Source organism: Astatotilapia calliptera, chromosome 22, assembly GCF_900246225.1.
Source record: "Astatotilapia calliptera chromosome 22, fAstCal1.2, whole genome shotgun sequence".
Taxonomy (NCBI): Eukaryota; Metazoa; Chordata; class Actinopteri; order Cichliformes; family Cichlidae; genus Astatotilapia; species Astatotilapia calliptera.
Window position 1 is genome coordinate 8,679,809 of NC_039322.1, and position 27,618 is coordinate 8,707,426.

At 43.6% G+C, this 27,618-nt stretch overlaps 1 protein-coding gene across 1 annotated transcript in view; it reads left to right on the top strand.

Moving 5' to 3' along the window:
* nedd9 (neural precursor cell expressed, developmentally down-regulated 9) overlaps positions 1-27,367 on the top strand; it is a 37,630-nt gene extending 10,263 nt beyond the window's left edge. Inside the window, exons 2-7 of the mRNA XM_026156799.1 lie at positions 7,668-8,078; positions 19,868-19,966; positions 22,091-22,228; positions 23,994-25,169; positions 25,318-25,407; positions 26,386-27,367. Coding sequence (XP_026012584.1) covers positions 7,668-8,078; positions 19,868-19,966; positions 22,091-22,228; positions 23,994-25,169; positions 25,318-25,407; positions 26,386-26,931 — 2,460 coding nt within the window. The 3' untranslated portion in view covers positions 26,932-27,367. The remainder of the gene's footprint in view (positions 1-7,667; positions 8,079-19,867; positions 19,967-22,090; positions 22,229-23,993; positions 25,170-25,317; positions 25,408-26,385) is intronic.
* The last annotated feature ends 251 nt before the right edge of the window (positions 27,368-27,618 follow it).

A 27,618-nucleotide genomic window follows, 5' to 3' on the forward strand; every position in this document is an offset into this window, starting at 1 on the left:
CTATCGATTGATTACATGCAGCTACAGCGCCCAGTTGCACTGTAACTGTGTCGTAACAGTGTATTGATTTACACTTGCTTGCATAAGATATCAATCATTGCGAAGCTGCAGGGAATGTGCTGGGTCACGTTCCCCTGTGTGCTGGCTTTAAATGACACCGGCCTTTTTCGACAGGATTTTCTCAGAAATAGCCGAGGTGAGATTTCACCGAGCCTGCTGTGTAATTATGTTAATACACGGCCACTGGCAGGGCTTGTAAGGAGGCTGTAATCAGAGGGTCAACCTTCCTGAAAACTGTCCAAATGAAGAAATTACCATGTACTCTGAGCTCTGAACCGCTTCCCATGAGCCCTTCCTACCCAGAACCCAACACACGGCCCATTTATTCGAACTGGCTCTCACCCGCAGCAGGCCGCGCTCTGAGGAACGGCTTGTAAAAGTCATCAGGTCCTCATTACCGTCATTACTATAATTATTTTCTATATTTAACCATGCGAAATGAGGCCAAATGAGCGTGTACAAACCACCCCGGGACACGTGTTACAGTGGTACGGCCCTAATTGTGGCACCAGTGTTCTCACAGTCAGAGCGTACCACTTTTTTTGGAGCAGGTTGTTTGTTTGGGCTGAAAACGTCCTCGTCGCTTTGAAAGCCGAGGCACTCTCATTGCTGTGGGGACGCGGGTTTCTTCTATGTGGTGTGGCTGTGGCAGTAAGGGAATTCAAGTATTTGTGAGCTTGTTTAGCCAAAGCCACCTTCATTATTATTAGACTGATGTGTACCCCGGAGAGGCAGAGCCAAAACCACCCAGAGAGCTCTTACTGAAAGCAAAGGTGGGGCCCTTTTCAGCAAGTGGTGAAATTACGTAAGGTTTTTTTTTGTTTGTTTGTTTTTTTTTTAAATTTCGGGAAAGGTCAGAACAGGCTCGCAGATGGGATGACGTTTTAAACTGCTTGTGTTCAGGCAAGACACTGATGGGAAGAGGGGGAAGAAAAGCCTTGGTGATGTAGAGGTTTGAGTCAGAGGGGATTCAGACAGACTGGACAAACCAGGACAGACTAATAAAACATACCAGATGGGAAGGAGAGCTGTTTTAGTGCCACATGTTTTAAAAGACAGTAAACAAAAAACAAACATGTGGAAATAAAACAAACCTGTCAGCCTCAACATTAAAACACCTTCCATGTGAAGAAAAGACATCAACCATCTACGTACCTATGCAACCCTTGCATTGCAGTGACGCACCCCAATGGTAGTGGTCTCCCTTTTCAAGGCATTGTACCTCACCATGCATTAAAACCTGAATCCCATGGCACTGATCTGGCCCCTCAACTCCCCAGATTTCAATCTAGTTGAGCACTGGAAATGTCCCGGAGCAAGTCAGATACATGGAAGCTGACGTCTGGGTCAAAGCTGTTTAGGCACAGCAAAGCTGGTTGGTCTTTCTACTTGGGTTTAGTCTTTTGACTTTAGATACATTTTAGGGTAGTTTAATTTTAAGGCCTTTTTTGTTTGTCCTTCACATTTTATTCTCCTGTGTAATGCAGTAGCAGCTCTCTGTTTTCTCAGAGTCCAGACCAGAATTTGCTCACTAAAATACAATTTCTTCTGCTTGTGATTATTCCGGTTTGTCAGCAAGATTGCAAGTTACACCATAAAACTCATTAAAGAGGTGGAGCACGGGTCGAAGAAATCACCCATAAAATGTTGTTGCGGCTCAGATTACTTCCTTGAACTTGTTAAACAGGACATTAACCCTCAGCGACCTTCTGCTTACTGTCTAGCTTTAGCTAAAGATACACTAAAAAGTTGTGATGGGTGGATGTCAAACCTGACACTGATGCTTTTTTTCTTTGTTTTTTTTTTACATTAATCTTACATTTATATCATCTTATACATAGACTTGGTAAACTCACCAAACCAACTGTTCAAACCTTCTGTTTGTAAGAGGCAGCCAATGAGAAGAAAGACAGCTAAAATGGCTTGTTTCAGGCAGGTGATGATCTGAGGGGCTGTAGTATAATAAGGATTATCTTAAAGTGATGATTCAAAGCAGGGTTCAAGAAAAACTAAACGTGGAGTTGGGGTCATCACATTAGGTCCGCTCTCAGTGTCATCAGTATAGACTGTACCTAAACAAGGTTTCGATGACTCATCTAAAGCTGTATGCCAATTAAAAGGTCTGAAACTACGTAAACATAGATACATTACATAAACAAATAGATACAATAGTAATACATCTAAGTCACTGCTTCAAGACGATTCAAGGTCATGAGCAGAAATGTGGTACTTGCAATAGGAAGCAGCTGAGCGCCTTTCACCTCGCTGAGTGATAACTTCCTAGAAGCTCATACACATGTGTGTGTGGATGCAGCAGAAGCACCCCTCTCTGACACATGGCAAACACACGTGTTTACAGGAGGATCAGTGGCAAGCGATGGAGTCTCCGTGCTGCGGCTAAGTGCTGTTTATGACGCCCGGTTTAATAGCCGGGTTCACCTGCTCTGGGTGAAGACAAAAACACGACTCTTCCCCTTCTGCATCACTTCAAAAAGGGCCGCGTGTAGCTGGCAGTCATTACAGCCGACAAGCTGTTTGTTTAGTGTGATTAAAGGTCATGTTTGGTGTCTCGCATGACCCTTCACATCCCAAATACCATGCTTGAAATCTGCTGTGGCTCACTGTTTTTCGACTCAGATGCTCTTTAACCGTTCATTGATTTATATCGCATGAATCTTTACAGACAAGCTGCGGCACTCTAATGCGAAGTAAACTGCAGCGTGTGTGTGAAGAGGAGGGTGTGAAAATGTGTCAATCAGGCTGCTTCCTGTTAGGATCTCTGTGGTACCAGGCTCACCACAACGGATGATACATATATTTATATATAATGTATAAGTGTTCATGCTTTTTTTTTTCTACAGTATCACAGTCATGTCAGACTTCCGCAGAATCCAGATGCAGAAGTTTACTCACAGCTTCCACTGATCACTAGTTATTAAAGTGTTTGCAATGCTTATCAGTCTATTAGTCTATTAGTGATCCTGGAGCTTCTACTATTACCCCTCTTTGTTTTGTTAATATTACCTTTACTTCCTCATGAACTTTTGCATAACTGGAAAGAACAGCAATAGAAGGGGAAAAATCAATATGTTTTAAACTTCACTAACACCTGTGACGGGTGATAAGTGAACATCATTTTTGGTAAAAGGCTGGAGTACCATAGACACTATCACCCCTTGGTGTATGAAATATACTTTGAAGCCTCCAATTTGGTATTTGTGGCTGTTTCAGTCATGAGTTTCTTTGTTTTTAAGAAAACACAACGTTACTTACATGAGAAGCAGTCCTTAGAAACACTGTAACCACCTGTCATCCAAGAGAGCCACACCCCTAAGTTTGTATTACTTTAAGCTTTGATGGCAGTAAAACCAAACGATAATACACAAAAGCAGGTGAACAATCAAAGATGCCACACAGGTATATGTGTCATCATCTTGCCTAGCGACCTCTTACCAGTAGGCTAAAATGACCAGTTTGTGGCGTTTATGCACCTATAATGTTATTTTAATTTCACGACAGTAACATTTAATTTGTATCTACAAAACATGAATATTAGGATATGTTTCATATATGATGATACCATCATGTTGCCAGGCAACCATATAATGGCAAGCTAAAATGACTTTTCAATAGTAGAGCAGGGCTTGGGCTTGGATATTGCTGTACAGCTATTACAGAGAAGCGAATCAGCCACAGAGACCAAAACAGTTTCTTGCAGCAGGCTGTAAACGTTTTTATTTCTGCTGTAAAGTTGGACTGTCTTTTAATAACAGAGTCTGTGGGACTGACCTTTGGAGCCAGGCTCAAGTGGCCACTAGTGGAACTGCAGTCAACCACACTTCTTTGTTGGGTTTGTTTTTTAGCTCTGATGGTTACTGCTTGCATCATGAAATTAAAGTCATAGAGACTTGTGGTGAAATGTGTTTTCGATCTGCTAAAGATTTCCCGTTAGGGTTCATTTATGTCCTAAGATTAGTATTAAATCTGCACCGAAGCCTTATTAAAGCATATGTACGAACTACAAAAGGCAGCGGAGTGTGGTTTAGACAACAGATGCAGGGTGACAGTTCCTGTTGCACATTTTCCTCGACCGGCTTGCATCTCTGCAGACTGAAATTGCTGGGTGTGCTCATACTGGTGGTTTTCAGTACCTTTTTCACGTGAAGGCACGGCTCAGTTTGTGATCGTGCGCGTATGCGGTCTGCAAAACGGGTGCTTTCATTTCGGCAGCTGGTCACAGTGATCACTAATTAGCAGAGACAAAGGAGCACGATGCGTGCAATTCTGTCTGTCGGGTGATTTAATTTCTCTTCTGAGCATCAAACACAAAGCAGTCAACCACAGCAGCAGAACTGGCCTCATGCAAATACCTACAGCTTTGGCCTTAAGCTGAAAGAAGACGACTTATTTAAGATCTAAGTTAAATAAAACCGTGTAGTTTGTCTGCTATGGCTTCCAAATCATCTACATTGTGACCTAATTTAAAGAAAAACAAAAATCTAACCACAGTATGGCTGTATTCATGTCTATCAGATCTTTCATTAGACGGTAGCCACAGCCTTCTATTGCTGATAGAGCAGATGACACCCACAGTAGCCACAAACGACCTAGATTAGTTTTCCTGCTGGGGTCACTTTTTTATTTTACTCTGGCCTTGAATATTAGGCATGCAACATGCAAACAGATCTGCAAAGGACAAGGAAAGATCACGATTCCAGAGGCTGCTCATCAGATATTCACAGCTCTCAACAATAAAATGATAAACTCAAATCAGTGTGTTTGAGCAACCTGTATAATCCTATTTTAAACCTTAACTTTATGGACTCTGGACTTTCAGTAGTAATAAAACTGTAAATATTCAGCACTCTATTGTGCTTTCGACTTGTCTTTGTGTCCAAAGGTCGTCCTTATGGGACACTTGTTTACTCTTTTTTTTGTGTGTGTGGCTGTTTTAGAGGCCAAAGGCAGTGGAGGAAACGCTCATTCACTGTTACAGCAAATGTTCATAAAAACAACAGTCGCCATTCGTTTTAAATAAAGAGGTCGTTGCACGTGCAAGCGATTAGTTTTAGACTGCTCTGTTTGTGCTTACAGAAGCCCCACCCACCTGTTGTTCTTACCTTGTGTTTGTTAGGGGTAGCCAATCACAAAAGGGTTGTCTTAAAAGGAGGAGGAATGAAGCTAGATAGTTTTCCTTTCTTTTTTTACACACAGAGGATGGAGTGGGCAATAAATAAGCATTATTTTTAAGTGGCATGCTGGTATAGTGTGTTTTCCTTGTGAATCAATGAAAAAAAGCAAACACTTAGAGGTTTAAACAATCTAACAGTAATCAAAAGCTTCAGTTCAAAATCTGTGCTGATCTGGACGGCTGTATTTCCTCATATATTCAGACTTTAATTGGAGCAGGAGCAGTTATCAGCATTTTTGTTTCCTTCTGGACAACTCTTGGACATCCAGGTCTGCTCCCGTTGGATGGCATTGACCTCTAGGGCTCATGCTCAAGCTCTTCGCAGCTAGTTAGGTGGCAGTGGGTGATAGTGAGGGTGTAACTGTGCTCTGGGTGTTGCTGGCTAATGGCTCCGACAGCACACTGAGACAATAGCCAGGGAGGCCCGCCCCACAGAGAGCGAGAGAGAGATAACGATGTTACTAACAGCGAGTTTCACATGGGAACTGCTTGAATCGGGCTGATAGGAAAGAGGAAGGCCGAAGAAGGTTCAAGAAAGCCCCAAAGTAGAAACTGCCACAAAGTAGGCTTCCTTATTCCCACGGTGAACCGATGAAAGGTGAGATACAGAAAGAACAGATCAGAAAAAAGGTGGAGTGGAGAGATAAACAAGAACTGAGTGGCTGTCCTGTGTGGCGCTCTGTTTGGCTGCTTGAAGTCAGTTTTTAATCTAAATGGGCATGTAATCCAAATAAAAATATCATTTTCATCCTCCAATCAGCTCGTTTCATCTCATGTAAATGTAATCCAGCTCAGAAAGATTATAGCTGGTGCTGACTCGGAGGCAGTCAGAGCTACTTTATCGCTACTGTGCCTCTGTTGGTTATTCATTACATATTTTTTTCATTTTATCGCTTAAGAAGAGTCATGACTGAACAAATAGGAGGCGTGTTGCTTCTTCTTACTGTGTTATGAGGCTCATCTGACTGGTGAAGGTTTTTGTTCATGAACTGATGATTTTGAGTTATTTTAAGCTGTTATAGAAAGTTGTGGACTGGCTTTGTTTGTCTCTAGTTGTTGAGTTTTTGTACTTTTCATTGGTGGGAGATATATTGTAGAATACAGAGGCACTGCTACAGTCTTTGAGCTTAAAATGGAGGTTGGATTGGCATTTATGAAGTACTCCTTTAATCTTTTTGACCATTCAAACGTGTTGCATAAGCTAAATTTACCCATTCATATGTGTAGGGCTTTAGTCTTTGTACTTTATCCGCCTTACATACTTAACTACATCCACATTAGAATCCCCATGTAGGCTAACATGCATATCTTTGGACTTTTGAAGAAAGCTAAAGTACCTTGGGACCATGTAAGCTCCTCACAGGAAGTTCAACCAGGAAATTTGACTCCAACACGATCAACCTATGAAGCGATAGTGCTAACCTCACTGCACCATCATGCAGCCCAGGATGTCAAGAGCACAAGAGTTTGTGATCTTGACATCCTAGATTCTCTAATCTAATGTGATCGTTGTTGATTTTCTGAAAAGCTAAAAACAAAAGTAAAAACCAGATAATAACCACTCTCCTTTCCCACTTTATTAGATGTTAAAGGCGCACTTGACCAAGCCGCTTATCCACTAATTGTATTCATGGACTTTGCATTGATCGCTGTTGTGCCTGGTAGTTCCCAGGATTTAAAGTTGTGGGCATCAGGCAGTTGAAAAGGAGTATTCATGCTCAGTTAACTCCTTCCGTGGTTGAATAAAGGCTAAAGGAAGAAAGACTGAGGCAATTAGTCTTAAATGCCCCTCTCAGACACAGCGGCACGCTCCGGGGCTTTTTCTATCTCCAAAATCTGCTGTTTTGAGTCATTATCCCTCAACCCTCCGTAGACCTTTAGATAGCTGTGCCCTGAAGCACGAGCTGAGCTGAGAAAATCCCATCAAGTTCAGATTTGGTTTGAAAGACATCTGGTGTGGAGCTGCCGACCAATGGCAGCGCAGCGAGTTCACCAGCATGTCATTCACTGGAGTATTTAAAACCTGGCGTGGCAGACGGCAGTCATGTGTAGTATTAGGTTAGTTTTGATGCTTCAGATAATAAGTGATTGATACTGTTCTCATGATTGTTGCTGGAGCTCGTTAATTCAGCTTCTTCTGGAGCTTTTTATTAATAAAATCCACAAAACTTCTATATGAACGTGTGGGTTTATGGGTGCGTATGTGTATGTAGGTGATTGTTTTTTGTTGTTTTTTTCCTTTGGTTTAGCATTGTGTCCTGCAGATAACCCGCCTGTAAAACCGCCACTGTTGTTTTTCCACTCAAACCTGACAAACAGCACGCAGCAGGAGCGAACAGCTGTTGTAACCACGTGCTTGTTGTGTTATAATTAAGCCGACACGTATCTAAACACAGTCTGACCTTTGCTCCCGCAGAACCTGATGGCCAAAGCGTTGTACGACAACATGCCGGAGTCCCCCGAGGAGCTGGCCTTCCGGAAAGGGGACATCCTGACCGTCATTGAGCAGAACACAGGCGGCCTGGAGGGCTGGTGGCTCTGCTCCCTGCACGGCCGCCAGGGCATCGCCCCCGGGAACCGCTTGAAGCTGCTGATCGGACCCATGTTCGAGGCTCAGTCGTCGGGCGCCGCCGCCGCCGCCCCTTCTCCATCTCAGAGCTATCAGCAGAAGGCTAACTCGGGGTCTCAGGGCCTCTACCAGGTGCCCCCGTCCCTCCAGAGCCCACAGCAGCAGAGTCAGCAGAGCATCTACCAGGTCCCACCGGGACAGGACGTCTACCAGGTCCCACCGAGGAGTACTCTAGCAACTGATAACACACCAAGCAAGGTGAGACAGAGCTCATCAGTCAATCTGTCAGCTAGTTTGGGTTTCCTTTATTGACTCAGCCCAAGAAAGATACATCACTATGGAGCACAGCAATCAATAGTGACCATCTGATTTCACTGATTAGTCCTCCTTTAAAGCAAAGTTGAGGGGCTCACCAGTGAAACCACCTGGTAAGATGATTGGAGAGAAAAACTGTTATTACTGAGTCGTACTTTTTTCCCCTAATGCGCGCACAATGTTTTGCATTTAAATGCACTTTTACACACTTTCATCTGTAGCAAAGGGTCGCACATTAATATTTATCAGAGCGTCAGAAGAAGAGGAAATAACAAAATGGAAAAGGTTTAGAGTAACAGAAAATGGAGTCTGGTCTGTTCCCCAAACTCTGGATATTTGGGATCACATTGGATTTCTAAGGTAACATCAGCTGTGGCGGGTGTGGGAATGAGATGTGATGGGAAATGGCATTTGCGCGTTTACACCGTGATCCGTGAGGCTCGGCTCTCACCAGCGCGCGCACGGAAAGCAGAAAGGCCAAAGAGGAGATTGCAGCTCTGCCATGCGAAATGTGTGCAGGGTGTGCCGGGCCTGGCACTCACCACAGATGAGGGTAGTGTTTTTGTGCACGGCTCCCATTTGGCTTTATTCCTGTATTGGCACACTGTGTTCAGCAGAGCCAGTCTAACCCGCAGAAAGGCTGCGAGTATGGAGAGAAATTGTGGAAAAGCAAACAGTACAGAGCTGTTTTTTGGATTTTGGTGGAGCACAGCTGCATTTAAATGCTTTAAACATGGTCACTGGCAAACACACTGGACTTGGTCATTTGCAGTATAGCTATATATACACAATTCTCCAAACAGCGTATCCATGTATTCATCATTTTATGGCCTAGATCGTATATCATTTAAAGTATATATCTTAATTTGCCTGCTGAAAAAAGCATTTAATAGTCTTAAATCACCTAGTTATCAGTTTATCAGTGTTTATACTCATAATTATAATCGAATTATTATTATTTCATTGTCATTTTAATTTCTGCACCAAACACTTTCCTAACTGTGGGGTAATAAGTCTTCTCTTGTGTTCGGTGTCTCCGATACTGCTGAGCCAGCTGAAGCCTTCTTTACTTGCTCTTGTTTTACACCACCAGATGTCTCGTACACTTGATTTAAATGCATTAAACAAGGGTGAGCAGTTAGCATGTCATTACCTCTTTACACATGGAAGTCACTGGCAGGTGTGCGCTAAAATACGACGGGAGGAAATTTCCCTGGTTATTCAAGCGTTTAACTAGTACGAGCATCTCAGACCAAGTCTTCCCTTCAGGAGGTGGATGGTAATTACATGCTGAATGAGCTTTTGATATCCCAAGGGCTATTTCCTTTAAAACAAATCAGCCCCAGCCATCATAGAAATGAGCTAAGGTGTTCATTTTAGTGGATAAACAGGCAGCAGGCGCCAGGGGCTTAGAGGACTCACTGCACAGGAGTTGCTGTGATAAAGTCAGTGGGAGCCAGGGGGCTGTGGGGAGAGACCTGTCAATCAGACACACACACACACACACACACACACACACACACACACACACACACACACACACACACACACACACAGCAGTAGCAGACCTGTCAAGCAACACCTCTCTTTTTCCGTAACAGGCTGCGAGGCTTAGCCGAGGAGCGGTATTAACAAGGCTTTGCGATAACATGGAAAATGAAATGCGCTCCTAATGAGAGTGTATTTCTGTGCCGTAATCGTGTTATTGGAGAGATTATATTAAGTCTTGGACGTTCGACTGGTCCTCCAATCTGCGGTTATCAAAGCGCTGCAATTTTCGGCGGTTGTTCTCGTCTATTGAATAGAAAGATTTCGGCTGCGTGTGTGTCGGTGCGTCATGACAAGGATCCGCTGTTTTCCAGTGCTGTCTGAATCTTGGACAGAAGCACAATCGCCTTCATTCGCCACAGACTGTTCTGTTAGATCTGGTTATCTCTAGTGAAACACTAAAAGAAAGGAGAGATGTTGTTGGTTCGTGCTCACCAATTAGCTTTCCAAGATTTAAGGAGGAGCACCTCCAAAGCTTGAGTAGACCTGAAGCTCTCCTGATTCAATCAGATTAATTTAACCCTGCATAAAACATTTATAGAAATAATCACACAAAAAAACCTACAAGTTGGTTCATTTTCAGGTTTATGGCTAACTAAACAGAACAGTTTGCCTCGGTGGTTGTTTTCACTATAAAATTTTTCATTTCAACCAGTTACTGACCAATTAGAGCAATGCTCCATTTACAGTCATATAAAAATAGCGTTCAGCTCTTTCAAATACTCCATTTTATCCCTTTTCTTAGCAGTAATTAAGAAGCTACTCTATTGTTTAACTGAATTTTATTTGAACTAATGTTCTGTTTTGAAGCCAAAACTCGTGTGTGGTTTGTGTTTTAAATTTGCTTTAATTCTGACAGTGAAAAATAGGCTCAGTGTTTGCAGCCATTTATTATGTCCCAAGTGACAGAAAAACATCATCTCTCAAAGCTAAAGGCTGTGATAGAAACCTATAGTTATGTTAAGCCATCCTGGATATACATACAGGCCTCAGGTTTGGAGTCACTGTATGTTTTTGGTAGAGCAGAGACGTTTACTTTCATCACAGCACACTTTTTAAGGGCGTCTAATTATGAAATCATGGTAAACGCTGTTTTAAAAAGAAGAGCCTCTGATTGTTTGCTCTGAGCTCCACGGTGTTGCGCACCAATGAAATCCCGATCGGTCGAACGGTGTGCGCCCTGCGTCAGAGTATTTATGGAAATATTTGTTGCTGATGTGAAACCCCGGCTCTGGCCTTTGCTCTTGAAAGAAGCAAAGGCAGGCTTGTTTACTACAGCGCGTCAGTGTTGATGACAGGCCGGGCTCGCTGACTTATGGCCTCGTGTTGTTTTAACGGCGGCCGTTTTCATGTCGTCACGCGCAAACATGCGTTTGGTTTCCCAAATGGTTTTTGAGACTGATGCCGGCTTCCTAGACTGATAATCCCCTCTCGTATTACTCCGAAGCCGTCATCCCCTCCTGTGGAGAGAGGCCCCCGTATGTCATGAATGTGTCCTCGGAGTGGGGGGCGGAGGCGGGGGGTGTTGCGTGCCAGGCCTGCAGTGCAAATCCAGATTGGCGACTGGCTGTTTTCCCTTTCATGTGGCGTGGGGCTCCGGTATATAAGGCACACTGAGGTTTGGCGCTCGCTGCCACTCTGGCTCTTCGGTTTGGTGCTGCGGCCTTGTCCTTGGGTGACCCTCCTGGGAGGGTGAGCTACAGCCACCCCACCTCCCCCTCCCGTCCCCTCACATAGCCTTAAAGCTGGGTCCGTGTGGGACGGACGCCAGGAGCTCTCAGCCACACAAAGAGCCTCCTCACATGGAAGCCAGGAGCAGCCTTTTATCATGTGGCTCCCAGAGGCCCGTGTTTCATCTCAGCCTTGATTTCCTCCTGCTCCTCCTTCTTCTTCACCATCTCTGAAAGGTGTGTCTGTTTTCGCCCCGGTCACTGTTGTGACTCAGGCGCTGAGGTCACGGCGCCCAGTGATGGGCTGGGTTCAGAGTTCAAATATCTGCCCTTATCTGCTCCTTTCAGGCGGCCTTTTCATTCCTCCCTTCCTGCCTTCATGAAGTCTGCTCCTTGTATAGGCATTTCCTCCTCTCACCACGTCGTAGCCGTAGATGCAATCTGTTCATTGGTGCCGTAAAGAGCACAACAAAGGGTTTAATGAACTCAACACACAACTCAAGGAAGTGCCCTGATAGCGCTTTGTAGACTGCGAGGGTGTGCTCGTGTACCTTGATAAAGCTGTGCTTTTTGAAGTAACCAGGTTATGTGAGAAGAATGTCTTGTTTGTTTGCCTCGGCCATATTTTCTCTGCCTAATCACGCGCACGGCAGTCTCAGCAGCAGATAAGTGAGTTATTTCTTCCTGGAGGAGGCCAGCTCCTTCAAACGCTCGCCATTGTCACATTAGTGATGAATCGCTGGCTGGCGAGATTCGACCAAGAGGGCACGACCATAAATCAGTCGCACCAAAAGTAATCTGCTCTGGGGTGAGCGCACTGACAGGACTTTCTCCTCTGGAAAAGTTTAAAGCAGACAGTGTGATAAAGTTGCAGAGGAAGGCCAAGAGAAGACAGGAAATGCTTTCTTGAAAGCATTTATAAAAACCAGAGCTTACATATTTTATCTTCTTTTTTTTTTTTTTAAGCCAGCCAACAATCCAAAAGACCAAAACAGATTCAGTTTCACATCACAGAAGGCAAACAAAACCAGGAGGTATTTACATTTAAGAAGCCAACGCTGGTTTCATTTTGGCATTTTCAGCCACACTAGCAGCTCTTTGGTTTACAGTGTGGGTCTGTCACTCCGCTGCTGGACAGAAATATCTCTCCGACCACGGGATGATTGGCATTAGATCTACTGCAGACATTCGCCTCCCCTCGATGATGAACCCTCATACTTGCACGGCACTTTTCTACTCTAACTGAACAGTCAAAGCACTTTTATTACAAGCTGCATCCAACCATATAATAATTTATACTACATTTCAAGTGCTTTTGAACCAACAAACACTCATATAGTCCAGGGTTCAGTAGTACACAGAAGAGTTTTAAATAGATGCACAGTTTCAAGTAAACCTTTAAAGTGTTTTTTAAATGAGGATAATACACTGACATAAGTGTCCTCACACACACACCCAAAAACACACCTGTTATATCCTCATTAGATCCTGTTAAATCTTCGTTTCCGGAGAGGGACTGTGAAGAAGTGCAACAGAAGAAGAGTGTTAAAGTACAACGATAAGCAAACATTTGGGCCGCATAACTTCTAAAAAAGGAGCAAACACATTTTTTCCTTGTCAATAAATAAAGTTATGCAGGTGAAAAGTATTCCATATCCTGGCTACTCACTACTTCACCTGTGAGGTATAAAAAGCTTTCCGCTGGTGAGCACCACCTGCCTTCTTCATTTACATCCAACCAAAGTTTCAGGTCATAAATCCACTGTGACTGTGAGGTGCTGCTACAGCTAACCATTTGTTGTCTCAACAACTTTAAAAATTAACTGCCGTGTTTTGTTTAGATTTTTATTGCGAATTGATTAAAAACAAATGTGTCCACTTGTGCTATTTCCATTCATTTTGGAAGCCTTAGCCTCAGCTGTGTAGGGGAGGAAGGGGCAGGTGAAATAAGAGCTAAGGGACTGTTATGTTTTTTGATAATGTATGGTTTCAAAATCTAAAGTTTGAGGATAAAATTCTGGATATTTTTTTGGGGGGGGGTGGGGCCCCAGTTGTGTGTGGGCCCTTGCCCAAAATGTCTCTTGGATAATCCAAGAGCTTAAAAGCTTCCTCACTCCACATTATCCTGCTTTTTCCCAGAATTCAGAGGATTTTTTCCCGGTATATTTTTCTTAGAAAGTAAACACGAAGTGTCGGAGTCATCTTTCGTCTTCTCAGATATTCGTGCCACAGGATTAAGTGCCGCTTTGATCACAGAGAATGAACAATGATCCCTATTAGAACTGAGAATCAGCCCATTCTCTTTTCACGCTCCTCATTAAGCCCGCTGTCTGTTTGGGTTTAGTCGCTCGGACGTGCTTCGGAGACGGACGGCGGCCTCTCGGGATTCGAGGCTTAATTACCTGCATTAATTCGTTTGGCGCTTTAATGGGCTGGTGCAGCTCTGCGTGGCAGAGGGGAACTTTACCAAGTTGCAAAACACATCTCTGTGCTGTGAATCAGCAGGAGCCAAACACATGCAGTCATATACAAAATCACGCTCTTACCTAACATATGACTGATAGCGTGCATGCTTCCTGTGCCCTCAGGTGACCTTCATTTAAAAGTAAGCTAGCGGCGCCGTGCTGACAGAGCTGCAGATAGGAGCAGAGCGGAGATGAGGAGGTGTGAATGAGGAGACGGGTGGAGGAAATTCAATAAAGCTGTTGCTACATTACCGGCGGTGTCATTGTCACCATCGTTTTATACGCCGCGCTGTGGTGAAAAGCCTCATTTGGGTTGTTGATGTTGATGTGTCAGCAGCCCATTAGTGTGGGTGCAGATGGGGGTGGCATTGTGTGTGTGCAAGTAACCAATGAAAGGGTGTGAAAGGATGATATCCGGGGAAGTGTTGCCACACAAAGATGCCATAATTCACCCCGAGGCAGTCAAGAAGAAATGAACTTACTCAGATGAGTGAAGGACAAATCAACATAAGGTGTCTTAGCAACCTGGGCAGGTTTCCAAAATGGCTTTATGTGATCTTGGCTGCAGGAACACAAATATTTTTTTGGAGAAGACCTACCCCTCCTTTGTTGTTTTGACTTTGCCGGTGGCGAGCGCGGTGTCCAAAAACTACTATTTGGGTTTGTCTGAGTCGAGATTAACTCTGCGCGCCAGATGGTTTTAACACAGAACCATCTGGGAAGTCGTCCTGGGAAACCGTTTGGAAAATGACGGGCACGTTCAAAAAATACTTGGCAGGTGATTGAGCAGTCTGTCTATCACTGAGTGTGACCAGCGGAGCCAGCTGGTGAAGCAAACTCTTTTCAAAACCAGATGGGAGAAGAGGGAAGACCTTCGCCGTCTGAGCTCTTCTTCTAGGCCGTCTGCAGGCCCTTAAAGTTATCTTGATTACAATTTCACTTGGAAAAGGAAAAGGCCTTAAAATATCACAAATTTAGCTGGTGGAATCCCCGAAGATGTTGAAGATGACGCTAATCAGACTGTTTGTTGTTAGTCTGCAGAAATGTGAAGAATTAAAAACCAGCTTATTGTTCCTGGTGGTTAAAGTCTGTGCCTGGAAAGAGGGAATAAGATATCTTCTTGAGGTCAATTACTAGTCATTTTAAAATAGCATAGCAAGTATGGTCTCAGTTAAATTGTGTATTTTGTTCTTTAAAGTTGTTTGGACAGGTAACCTGCAACCCACTTGTCCCCCATGACCACTGAGATAGACTCTTGCTTTCAACCGCGAGTTGGTTAAGCAGTTAAGAAAATAGATGGATCTTTTATAGAAGGTCTTAAAAACGTATACTTTTACTTTCCTGTTACCCGCCAACCACATCTGTTCTTCTTTTAGAGAAGAAATACTCTGTTTCAGCCTTATCTGAATCCGTAGCAGCACATTTTCTCAAGAGAAGGAAATACAGTGACATTTTAACAAGCTGATTTCTTTTGCTATTCTCTAAACTGTTAATAGTTTACCTAAAACTTCACTCCAGCTTTGTTTTTTATGCTTTGGAGACCAAACTATTAATATGTGCTAGTACTTAGTAGTTTGGTTATATCTTAGGATGTGAATACCAGTAAAACCTGACATATATACAGAGTAATTCATTGCCCATCAGTACATAAAACCTGAGAGAGTATATAACAAGCCCATGAGGTAGTTGTTGATGCTATGACAAGACCTCTCAAATGACCCTGAAGTAAAGCTTTAAAGGTCTACCTTCCAAAATCTGATCCTGCCAGCAGGCTAAGTAAACAGGGTCCTGCTGAAAGAGACATGAGTCACTCGCCACAACGCGTAGGAGTGTTAACAAGCCATCTATTTGCCTCCTCTTGCCGCTCGTTTAAGTCGCCGACGTTGCCCTTCATCGTCCATGAAGGCATCCTGAGCTCCCCTCACCTGAGTGGGAACAAATGTTTGCTCAGCGCCCTCCCTCCTTTTGGCTCGGCTGTTCGTGATGTCATCGTTCTCTGAAAGGCCACGCACCGCCGTCATGCAAGCGACAACCTCATTGGATGTGGTAAATATTTGCCCGGCGGCAATTATAGCCGCGCCAAGTGTCCTCAGAGCAACAGCCTGCTGGGTAAACAGAAGGGAAATAAATGAGCAGTGTGCATCTGGCAGAGGCTGAAAGAAGCCACTGATGGGCGCTCAGAGCGATGACATGTACCTGTAGAAAAGGTCACCGAGGTCTTCAGCGGACACCTCGCTGTCATCTGCATGTGACAGCTGGGTCCAGGCTTCCCTTAAACCCAGAGGGAAGGTAGCCCGGCTGAGTGACCTTTTAAACAAGCAGGAGGCTTGCTTGTTATCTCCTGAGTCTGGTTGCTCTGAGAGATTTAATATGCCTACTGCTTTTCACATTTCAGCACATTTTCACTGGGCAGAAAATAGAAAATATGAAAAGGCATTAAAGCTGCTCTCAAGCCGGGCCAATAGAAAGACAATAAATCAGATAAACCAGATGGATCTTTTTAACCGATGCTACTGCGCTCCACTAAGCTCTCGTCTTTCATTGTCTGAATAGTCACGAGTCCCCAAAACCATTTAGGTGTCGTCTCTAAAAGTAATAATAAAACTATTTATATGTAGTGTGTGTTTAAACTAAGCTTTTAAAAACTCGCAGTACAATAAACTAATGAATAACCTCAGACATTTTATTAGCTGAAGGTTTGCCTGTTTTCAGTGTCGTCTTCCTGCCTTTCGATGGCATTTGTCTCTCCCCATTGGAGAGAACAATCTAACTCTCGTCCTCCACCTTCCCTGTCCTGATGTGTTTTTATTAACCTAACAATAACACTGGAGGTAGCCAGCAGGCAGCACATCGTTATATGTCAAAGAGCACAACTTCACTAGCCCTCCAAACAGTTTTTTGTCTTATTTAGTATCCAAAGTTACATTTTAGATTTTTAGAAATAGGCAGGTCTTTAGGTTTCTTTAGTATTAAAGTACACTGTAAAAAAACAGGAACCCGTATTGGCTAAGTAGGCTGACATTTAATAATACCAAGGTTTAAGATGAACAAAAGAGCCCACAAAACAAAAACAAAGTGTTAAATTAACAGTAACCCTTTTCCTGCTGGCAGTATCGCTAGTTTTTGAGAGTAATAAGGGGCCCAGATTTGAAAACTTCAGATCTAAGTCATGCAGTAACAAATGGTTTACATCACTTGACTGTGTATGCTTTTAAGCAGATAAAACCTTAAAAATAATCAGTCCAGAGTGAGGAGAGCCAGAAGCAGCTGTTTATTCCTTTTCTGGTTTATTTCAGAGAGTATTTAAAGCCTGCAGTATACGTTTTCAGCTCTGACCCCAAAGGCCTCGCCGGGATGATGTCTGCTGTGGCGCGAGCGCCAACAGTGAACACCTTAAATCACCACGGGCTTGTTCAGATTGGATTCATAAGAACCATATGGACTACTGTTAGTCAGATGAATGGCATTCCTTTCCATACTAGGCAACTCTTTTTCCGTTCCCCTCTCTTTCCCTTTCTTCCACTTGAGTTACCTTTTTTCATAAATCTCTTTTACAAACCAGTTCCTCTGGAGCACTAATCCCATTCTGAGGTTACGTCTCCTACTGCTCATGCTCCGATAAATGTCTCAGGACGAGAGATGCTATTAGGTTATTGTGCTATAAAGTGACTCATGAGTGGATGCAGGGACTGAGGTCTTTCATGTCCCTGGGGACTCGGCCCTTTGCCAGGGAGCCGTGCGTATGGTTCCTATTTTCGAGCCCTGCTAATGAACCCTGTTTGTTCCAGTGTAACGATAGCGTTGCGCGGGGGCAAAAGAGGAGTACTGGGCTCAGGGAAGGACATTCCCAGCATTCCTCCGTCTGTCTGACGCATCAAGGAGGTCGGCTGCTCTGCTGCTTTTAGGAGATGTGAATCAGCCTGAGGGTTTGAGAATGGGGGGATTAGGAGGTGTGAAGGAGCTGATTGCCTCTGACGGGAAAAGAGGAGGAAATATGTGTTAAATAATTAACAGGGTTAAAAATGTCAAGGGCGTAGGTGAGGCTCGCAGCATGTGTTTGTATTTTGTTTCGTTTTTTTTTCCCAAGCAGTAATCGTGCCATTATTCCTAAGCCTGTCTACACCGCAGTGTAAAATATTTTAAAGGTGTATTAAATCCTACAGCACCAAATGCTTCAGTTTAAGAGTGTTGTTCATCAATACCAGTGACCCGGTGATTACTTCACCAGAGATTTCTGGATTTAGAAACTCACAGTCCTGCCAGCACTACGATAAAATTCCTTCTCCAATGCCATTTCAGCTATAAAACTATCTTCCATTCTAAAAACTCTCCCAAAGCACTGCTGAAGGTTGACCTATTTTTATTGCTTGACTGAATCACATTATTTTAAGTTTTATTTAGTTTTTATTAGTTGAGCTCTAGTATTGTGGGATATGTGTTTTCCAAGTGAGCAGAGATATAACGATCTCACATGTGTCAGTTGGTCTTGCTTCCATTGCCTAATTCTTCTGGTATAAGTAACAGTTACAGTGAAATGAAAAGCTTATATTACAACAACAAGTTGTTTGTGCAGCAACCTCCACTGCCTCCAGTACTAACCAGTCAAAATACATTTTCCCCTGGATAGCAGTGTTTACCAACCAGTCTCTATGGCCGGCGTTAATTCAAGCAACAAAAAAATCGAACTTCTTTTTGTACATTTTTAATGGGACAAATTGCATTTCTCACTGTTTATATGAGCCAAAAATCAGTTTCATATGTTTAATAATTTTGTTTCCACTCCTACAGTTTTTAAATAAGTAGCTATTTCAGGGTAACATTAGCTAGCGTTACTTTCATGTTATGTATCTCTATGAAAACTAAAGCAAAAAGTTGAAATCTTAACAAACAAAAAATAAACCCTTTTATAATGAAGTGTTGTGTCAAGACTTTCTTTTACGGTATTTTGAAGTAGCTTTAGGCTAAGGCTACTTAACTTTAGTGCCCCTAAAAACCTTTCCTTAGTATTTAATTTTGTTTTTAGTATTATAAACTGAACTACACAGCATGCTTCATGGGAATAAAAAGGGAAGTTTATGGATGAGAAACACAGCCTTGCTGAGTTTATTATATTCAAATACTTCTTGTTACATTTTTTTTGATGTGGCATGAGTAAGCTAATTCAGGCTAATAAAAGCTAATATTAGCTGCTGTTTTTTTTTTTTTTCATAATCAATAGTTTAACTTTAAGCTTTTAAAGAAAAACTATACAACAAAGGTACAAATGATAAAGCAGTTTCTCAATGTTTAGATAACCCATTGATCTGTTTAGTAGTTGCCTGTTTTACATCCTCATTAGCAACCTTATCTGGTTTAGCTAGTACTGCAGGCTTATGTTAACTGTGTTTTTCAAGCTGTTTTTTAGGCCTGACTATTTCGGCTTCTAAACAAAGACACCGCTGTTTTAAAATTAGAAAGCTACATGATCAAACGTAGCCATTCGCAACTTCTTAAAATATATGACCTTAGTTGCTGTTATGGTATATTTCAGCACTTTTGTAACCATGTTAGGATTTTAATAAGGGAAACTGACTGAATTGGCTGTCATGTCATTTTACAATGGTGTAAAATCTATGTCACCTTTTTGTCTTTAGAAATCTGTTTTGGGCAGTTTGGGCAGTTTGCTGCTATTCTATAGACAATGGAAAATGGCCCCCAGTCATTTTCAATCCAGAGATACATCCGTGCCTGCAATGCTTTCAAAACAGCTGCCTAAGGAGATTTTTGCAGGGTTGTGTTTATAACTTCATTCCCTGGGTCCTTTGTAAACAGCCTGGCACAGGGAGGATGTTGTTAGAAAATATCTGCCTTGACTGTAATCACTTACTATCCCTGGGTCATTCAGGGACTAGAAATGGAAAACAGGAAAAACAAATAAAAGTCGGCACACATGCATGTACAGACGCTTGAGAGTTGGGTGGCAGCAGGGCTGCTAGGTTGTGAGTCAGAGCATTTGTCCTCTTACCCTGGACGACAACTGATTGTTTGTCTTCCTGCTGTTTTCGGACAGGTGGTGACCCCAACCAGAGTGGGACAGACCTACACTTACAGCCCAGGACAGCATAACCAGCAGGACCTCTATGACGTCCCACCCATCAGATCACAAGGGGTAGGTTCCTCATGCACCATAACACCAGGATCTTTTTTTTTCTTTTTTTTTTTTTAGCAACCAAAGAAGCTTTGATATAATCTGCCAAACAGTGAACCCAATAATACAGTGCACTCTATGACTTAGAATAAAGGAATTTGTTTAAAATTAACCAATATAGGTTCCTAAAACTCCTTAAAATTATTGTTTTTCAAAACCAAAAAAAGCCATTAAACCCATTAATTTCCAGTAATGAGGTCATTTTCTAGTAATAGCTGTGAGGCATACGTTAAGGTTACAAGCTGTACTAAAAACACAGCTTGAAGTGTTTTTCCCCTCTCTTTTTTTCTAATCTTTGGTCTGTATGATGTCAGAGAGAGAGAATGTTATGGTTATCTCTGGTACCGAAACCACACCCACCTTCTGTTTGCAAATGTGGGTGGAGCTAAAGCTGCTGGTTTCAAAAAGAGGATGACCTGAGGGGCTGAGCCAAAGTACAGATAAAGTTATGAACAAGGATTATTTTGAACTGTGGCTCATGCAAAGCTACACTAGGAAACGCCAAGCATAAAAATAAGATGGATAAATATCTTTAACACTATATTGCATGCATCTGAGAATGTACAAATATAATCTTTAGTTTACCTACACATTGATATCAGTCGAATCTGTTAGCATGTTTTCACCGCATATCAAGCATCTTCGTTTTAAAAACAAGCCATCCAGGTGAGCTTTTGATGCAGCACACAGTGCCTGGGTAAATGCATTTCATTTCTCAAAACAAGAAAGCCAATTCTCTGATCTGCATCGTGCTATTCTGCCTACCACATTTCCTGTTCTGTGCAGAGATGAGAGAGGATTCTTCACACTTCATTTTCTCTCATGCTGTTGAAACCTGCAGTGCGGCAGTAGTGTTTGCACATTTTGAGAACTGTACTGTATTGTTTTAAAATGCTCAAATAGATATTTTTAGAATTACAGACGAGGTACAGTGTGAAAACAACTCGAGTTGCTTACAGAGATGGAGTTACAGGAAGTCATCACCTGATTGTGCAGTTAGCCTCAATTTCACATTGCTTTATAGTGAGTTTCAGCTTTGGTCTCTGTTCTCACCGTTTTCATAAACTCTTACCGCTCTTTAAGTTTTGTTCTCAGCCAAAACAGCCTTCTGTTTTTAGCCAAAAACCCACTGAAAACTACTTCAAAACAGCTGACAGACAGGTGGAAACTAGCAAAATATGGAAGTGGAGCATTTAGCATCTGAAGGGCAGCTGGTGGAGACCAAAAATGGAGCAAAAAGAGAAAATACTGTGCAAAGAAAAACTCCAATCAGTGACCGTGTTGCTCTATAACTATTCACCATATCAAACGGACTTATCGTGCATTTTTTCCTGTCATATATACAAACTTTGTTGTGATGCTGGATGCTGACACTAAACGCAGCCGGAGATTCAAATAATGAGGCCAGCGTACGTACGAGTCAGAAAAGAAGCCCAGGCTTCAGCTGTCAGTGAGAACAGTTGTAACTAATGTGACTACCTCAGGCCAGCCAATCAAAAGCAAGTTGGCCTTACAGCCACCTTTGTGGTAAAGAACTCTCACTTTAGATAGGAGCGCTGCACCGAGGCACCTGTGCAAATAGAAATATGAAGCTTTTAACTTAGCAGTGACTTATTGTCACCTTTCACTGAGCACTAAATTTGATTTGATTTACTTTGTGTCACATTTGCTTCTTCATACATGTTCATATATATTTCTTTTAATGCTTCCTAACTATTACAATCAAACTTCACTGAGTATTACCCCCAACTCTCCCTCAGCCTGGTTCAGGCGAAGTTTCTTCCTGTTAAAAGGAAGTTTTTCCTTCCCACTGTTGCCAACTATATATAAAAAAAAAATGTAATGACTTTAGGGGCAATTTGGCGAGTAGTATTTTCCTCCGAGCCAATTTGGCATGTGGACTTGAGAAGTCTGCGATTGAACTGCGACCTTCTGATTACTAGACATCCCACATACGGCCAAACAGAAACTAATAGTGTGCTACAAAATCAGATCAAGTCAGCTACAGTCAAATAATATGAAGACCAAACTTTGTGTGATTGTTTTTCTGAAACACGTAGTGATCATTTCACTTCCCTCTTTCAGGTGTACGATATTCCACCTGGTCAGATGTTCCCTGGTCAGCAAGGCGGAGCCAGAAACCAAGGAGTCTATGATGTTCCCCCATCACCAATGGACCCTAGGTCACAAGGCATCTATGACATCCCTCCAACCTCTCAAGGGGTAAGAGAAACTTCCAGAAGCAAAATGAAAGGGCACATCAGTCAGCCACTCCATTTGTTTAAGCCACATGAAGCTGAATTAACGAGGCTGCGTATGTCCAGAAAATTGTATTTTTATGTTTATTGATACAGCTCCTAGAATTTCTCTTAATTGACTATATTAAATGAATAATACGTCAAATATCATATTTATTGCATTCCTGCGGCCAGTTTAAATGAAAGCCTCGCCTGCCAGGAGAGTTTAACCAAAACGGCTCCGTGTTTAAACTCGCCAGCAGGGGAAAAAAACAAAAAATCAAGGACAAGGACATAACTCTTCTTTTGCCAGACCCTCTAAGATTTCACCAGAGCTGACCAGGCAGCGCGCCACCAGTTTGTTTGTAATAACCTGAAATATGCTGGGACCTGTTATTTGCGTCGTTCCTAATTACAGTTTGGGCAGGCCTGTCTAGCTGTAAAGAGTGCGTTTGGAGGCTGATGGAAATCAGTTTTATTGCCCCCGTTGCGCTCCCATCGTGCTCCGTGCCATGTACGTCAGCGCACACTCTGCTGCGTTGAGCCCGAGGGAGGGTGAAAGCTTCGTTGCATTAGAGGAAGGAATCAAGAGGCTGAAAGTTTGAGGTTTCAAATATAGTATCTCCCCAAGCCAGAAGGTCTTTCACTTCCTCAATCTCTAACTGCAGGACTGCTGTGCAAACACACTGCATCCAGTAAAAACCCACTGAGGTGCATTTACAGTCCAAATTCTGTGTTTAGCACATTTTTTGAATGTCATAAACTCGAGTCTCCCGGGGGGAGGGGATTAAAAGAAAACGATCTCCTCTGCAGGAATCCAGGTTTCTAACTGCTAATCTTATGATGGTCGTGAATTTAAAACATGTCACTTTTCTGGTGAGTTCTTAACGAGCTGTGTTTTAGGAAGGGGAGCCTTCTTTGTCGATGACTTTCCAATCCCCGAAGACTAGTCGGCCCGAATGCGGGACCGAGCGCACATTTTAGTGCTGTGCCTTTAAACGGGACCTCAGAGGCCAAAGCTGAAAATTGAAATGTCATAAACCATTTTAGGAAACCAGTACCGCAGCAGTGATAGTTCCTCACTTTGTTATGAGACTGCATGCACATGCAAAGAGTCAGTCAGTCAGTTTATGACTGTTTCTGTCAACTGTAGAGGCAAATGTTTGCTCACTCGCTGTGTGCTGCACTCTTTCACATTAAGTGGACTAAATGCGTCCAAGCCTTTAGTTTAGAAGAATTTGTTATATCCACATCTGGCCAAGCAGTCGTGTGCACACTCCAGCTCCAAGAATGCCTCAGAGGCCCCTTATTTTCAGAGCCCACGGTCGATGCTTCACAAAGCACGATCGATCCTAGTGCGATATAAGTGTTTACATTTTCAAGTTGAGAAAGCGTGACAGCACCTCTCAGGTGCGGATGGCGCGACGTGACTGCAGAAGGAGTGCAGAGGAGGTGTTTGTGTGCAGGAGGTGGAAAAAAAATGAGTCATATCGCAGGTGTTTCCACATCTGTTTAGGAGGGTAGCAGCAAGAGAGTGGGATGCACAGTTCTAATAGTGCAAATAAATGAATGTCTGAGATATGAAATGCTCTGTAGAGGTGCAGCAGAGCATTTTGTATGATGACAGGGATTTCACAACAAGGAAAAAAATAGTCCTGTGAGGCCACTGGTTAGGTGAAAGCTCCACTGTTTGATAATAATATACATGTTAACAAAAATAATAACAGTCTGATTACTGTCCTCGCCCACAGGTCTACTCAGTGCCTCCCTGCAGGACCAACTCTGCCCAGCAGGAGGGGAACTACGACTTCCCGCAGCCCCTCAAGAGCAAACAGGAAGGCATCTACGACGTACCCCCACCTGTCCTCGCCAAGCCCGCCCAGAGCTCGCAGTCACATTACGACTTCCCACCGAACGTGGAGCCTCCGGCTCATCAGCCGCACCCGAACACCAACGGCAATGAAGGCATTTACGATGTGCCACCGCCTGCCTTTCATTCAGGGGCGGGGTCTCGCAACGACGTGTACGACATCCCGCGGGTCATGCAGACCTCCCAGCACAGAAGCTCGCCCGCCGACAGAGACGGCAGCAAAGGCATCTACGACATCCCCGCTCAGGATGCTCGCGCAGTAGCGGACGTGACGGACGGCGTGAACCGCTTGTCGTTCTCCAGCACGGGCAGCACGCGCAGTAGCATGTCCACCTCCTCGTCCTCCACTGGCTCCAGCTCTGAGGGCCGCCTCGCTCTGGATGTGGACACCGCCATCCAGAAGCTGTACCGCCTTCAGCAAGCAGTGGACAGCTCAGTCGGGAATTTGCATTCAATGGCAGCTTCCCCTCACTGGAGGACTTTTCCTTTCATGGAACGCCACGCCAACGACGTCCGCACAGTTCTGGACAGAGTCCGGGCCGGTCTGGGAGACTTCATTGTGTTTGGCAGAGGTGCCGCGGTGAACGCTACGTCTCTGTCAGACAACAGTCTGCACAGTAAGCTTCGAAGGCAGCTGGGACGCCTGGAGGACTCACAGCAGATCCTTCTGCAGATCTACCAAGCTCTGGAAAACTGCAGCTGGGCGCTTAACACCCTGGCCTCGTCTGGAAGGCACCACAACAAGACCGACGACCTGGACCGCTTCGTCATGGTCTCCAGGACTGTTCCCGACGACGCCAAGCAGCTGGCCTCCACGATAGGCAGCAGCGCCGAGCTGCTGTTCAGGCGGACGCATGTGGACGGATCTTTCTCTGTGGGCAGCACGCCTGACGAGAACGTGATCCACCCGCTCACCTCCCCCTCGTCGGACAACGACAACAACGGGGGCAAGACCAAACCTTTCCCCGTGCCCTCGACCCCAGACAAGGACAACATGAACAATAGCGAGAAGTGCGTGAAAAGCTGGATGGAGGACTACGATTATGTACATTTGCAGGTAAACAATTAAATCCACAGTTAGTAGAGTTATTTACTTTAAGTGACTTTACCCAACAGATAAGAATTTATGTGTCGTGTATCAAAGATCAGACCTACGTGAGTCTGGTTTCTCACCCTGTTTAAAACATTTTTTTACCTCCCTTCAGGGCAAAGAAGACTTTGAACGGCAGCAGAAGGAGCTATTGGAGAAAGAAAACATAATCAAGCAGAGTCAAGTTCAGCTGGGTCAGGAACAGGTGAGGCTTTGTGTTTGTTTGGGCCTCGCAGGTGGAGCACACACTGTGCGGGGGAGTGAAATACCTCGCAGTCTTAAACAAAACAGATGATAACACTGAGCGATTAGGGGCCCTTCGAGGTTCTTACGAAGGCCTCTGCAGACTTCGGCGCTCAGATCTGATTCTAACATCATTCTCTCGATGGAGGCCAGCGTCAGATTACAAGGTGGAGCGGTCACGGCCCTGAAGTGACCCACATGTGCAAAAATATATAAAACAAATGCTGCCGTACAAATGTAAACATGGAGTCTAGAGTTTTAGGTTTATTTTATTTATCTCGTGGTGCTATTTTCATACGAAGGCGTTTGTGGATGTGGAGTTGCAGCCAGCAGTGGTGGGATTGTTGGTGTGAAACTGATTTCTTCTACATTTTTAGGATGAAATGTAAAGGGTGGCTGTTTCATTTTGGTCATTTAATTTCTAATTTCTTCGAAGTAACAGCGTTTTCCAGTAAATTTAACATTAAACATTTTCTCAGAGACTCAGTTTGATACTTTTAAGACAGCAAAAGTTTGCTGTTAAAAAGGAGAAAAGCCATAAAATGCTTTGCAAAAAGGAAAGTGTTTTTATGTTGATTTTTCTGCTTAAATTTACATGTTTATAAAACGCAATTTGGCCTTGTGACCCTGAACCGGAGGATAAGTGGTTAAGAAAATGGATAAGCCAAATGGGAAACATGTTTGCTTTGAAATGAAATGAACAATCAGTGTGCAATCAAAGCTTAGACACGCGTCCTTCCTCCAAAACGTGTTTATACTTCCCTCTGTCAGGTTAATAAAGGGAACTCTGTTGATCTTTTTCTGCCCCCATTTTTAATCTGTGGGTTAAACCTGATGTTTTTTTTAAATGTTCACTTCAAATATTTTCCATTATAAATAATTATGTGTATTTAAAGCTAAACCTTTGCCCTTTGACCTCACATCTGTACTGCTTCTACAGATCAATCAGTTCAAGAAGCTGGAGCAGGAAGTGAGCAAACCCGTGGAGAACGACATCACGCAGTGGATTTCACACCAACACTCGGCGCCGCCCTCAGACTCCTCGTCCTCCTCCACCTCCCTCTCCCCGTCCGCCCACCTGTGCGCTCGGGACCGCCAGCTGCTCAGCTTCTACTCGGAGCAGTGCGAGCAGCACTTCGTCACGCTCCTCAGCGCCGTGGACGCCTTCTTCGGCTGCGTCAGCGCCGGCCAGCCCCCCCGCATCTTCGTGGCACACAGCAAGTTCGTGATCCTCAGCGCCCACAAACTGGTCTTCATCGGGGACACGCTGTCCCGGCAGGCCTCGGTGCCTGAGGTGGCAAACAGGGTGATGAACTCGAGCAACGTGCTGTGCGACCTGTTAAAGACGGTGGTGTGCGCGACTAAAACGGCCGCCCTGAACTACCCGAACACAGCCGCCATCCAGGAGATGGTGGACAGAGTCACCGACCTGTCGCACCACGCTCAGCAGTTTAAAGAACAGTTGCTGCAGATGGCTAATTTGTGATTTTCACCCTCATGGCTCCTGCACATCACTCCGTTTGTACATCTGCCATAAAAATATATATATATATTTGCAGTATATGTATGTCGCTCTCCATCTTTAAGCCCGTTTAAGATGTTGTAAATAGTCTGTGTTCTGTAAATATTTGCTCTATTTTTATGTACATTGTTCTATATTATGATATGGACACATATAGATGCAGTACTGGTGCCTCTGTAGGAACATGTGGACATTTTTCATAACATTCCCATTGCATATTATGAAGCACCTTATGAGATGTCCTGTTATTTCATTTATAACTGTAGAGTGTCGTTTCTGTGTCTTCCTGCTGGATGTGACAGTTAAAAGTTCCTTGTAAATCAAGTCAGTGTCCGTGTGTGTGTGTCTGTGTGTGTGTGTGTGTGGAGCTCTCCACAAAGTAAAGGACTGTTCTTCACCACAGGGGTTTGTCATCCTTATGTCGTCCAAGAAGTGAAGCAGTCAGAGGGGTTTGGATGATAAATAGTGATATTTTCTTAAAAAATATATATATTTTCATGTCAAATATGATATTTGTTGCAAAGATGATAAGATTTATATGTGAGCATAGAAAAAACCTTCAGGTGTTTACTGTGTCCATGTATTGATCAATAGACACCACTGGCTCCAGTTTTATGCCAAGCTGCTTAAAAATATTACAGTACAATACAT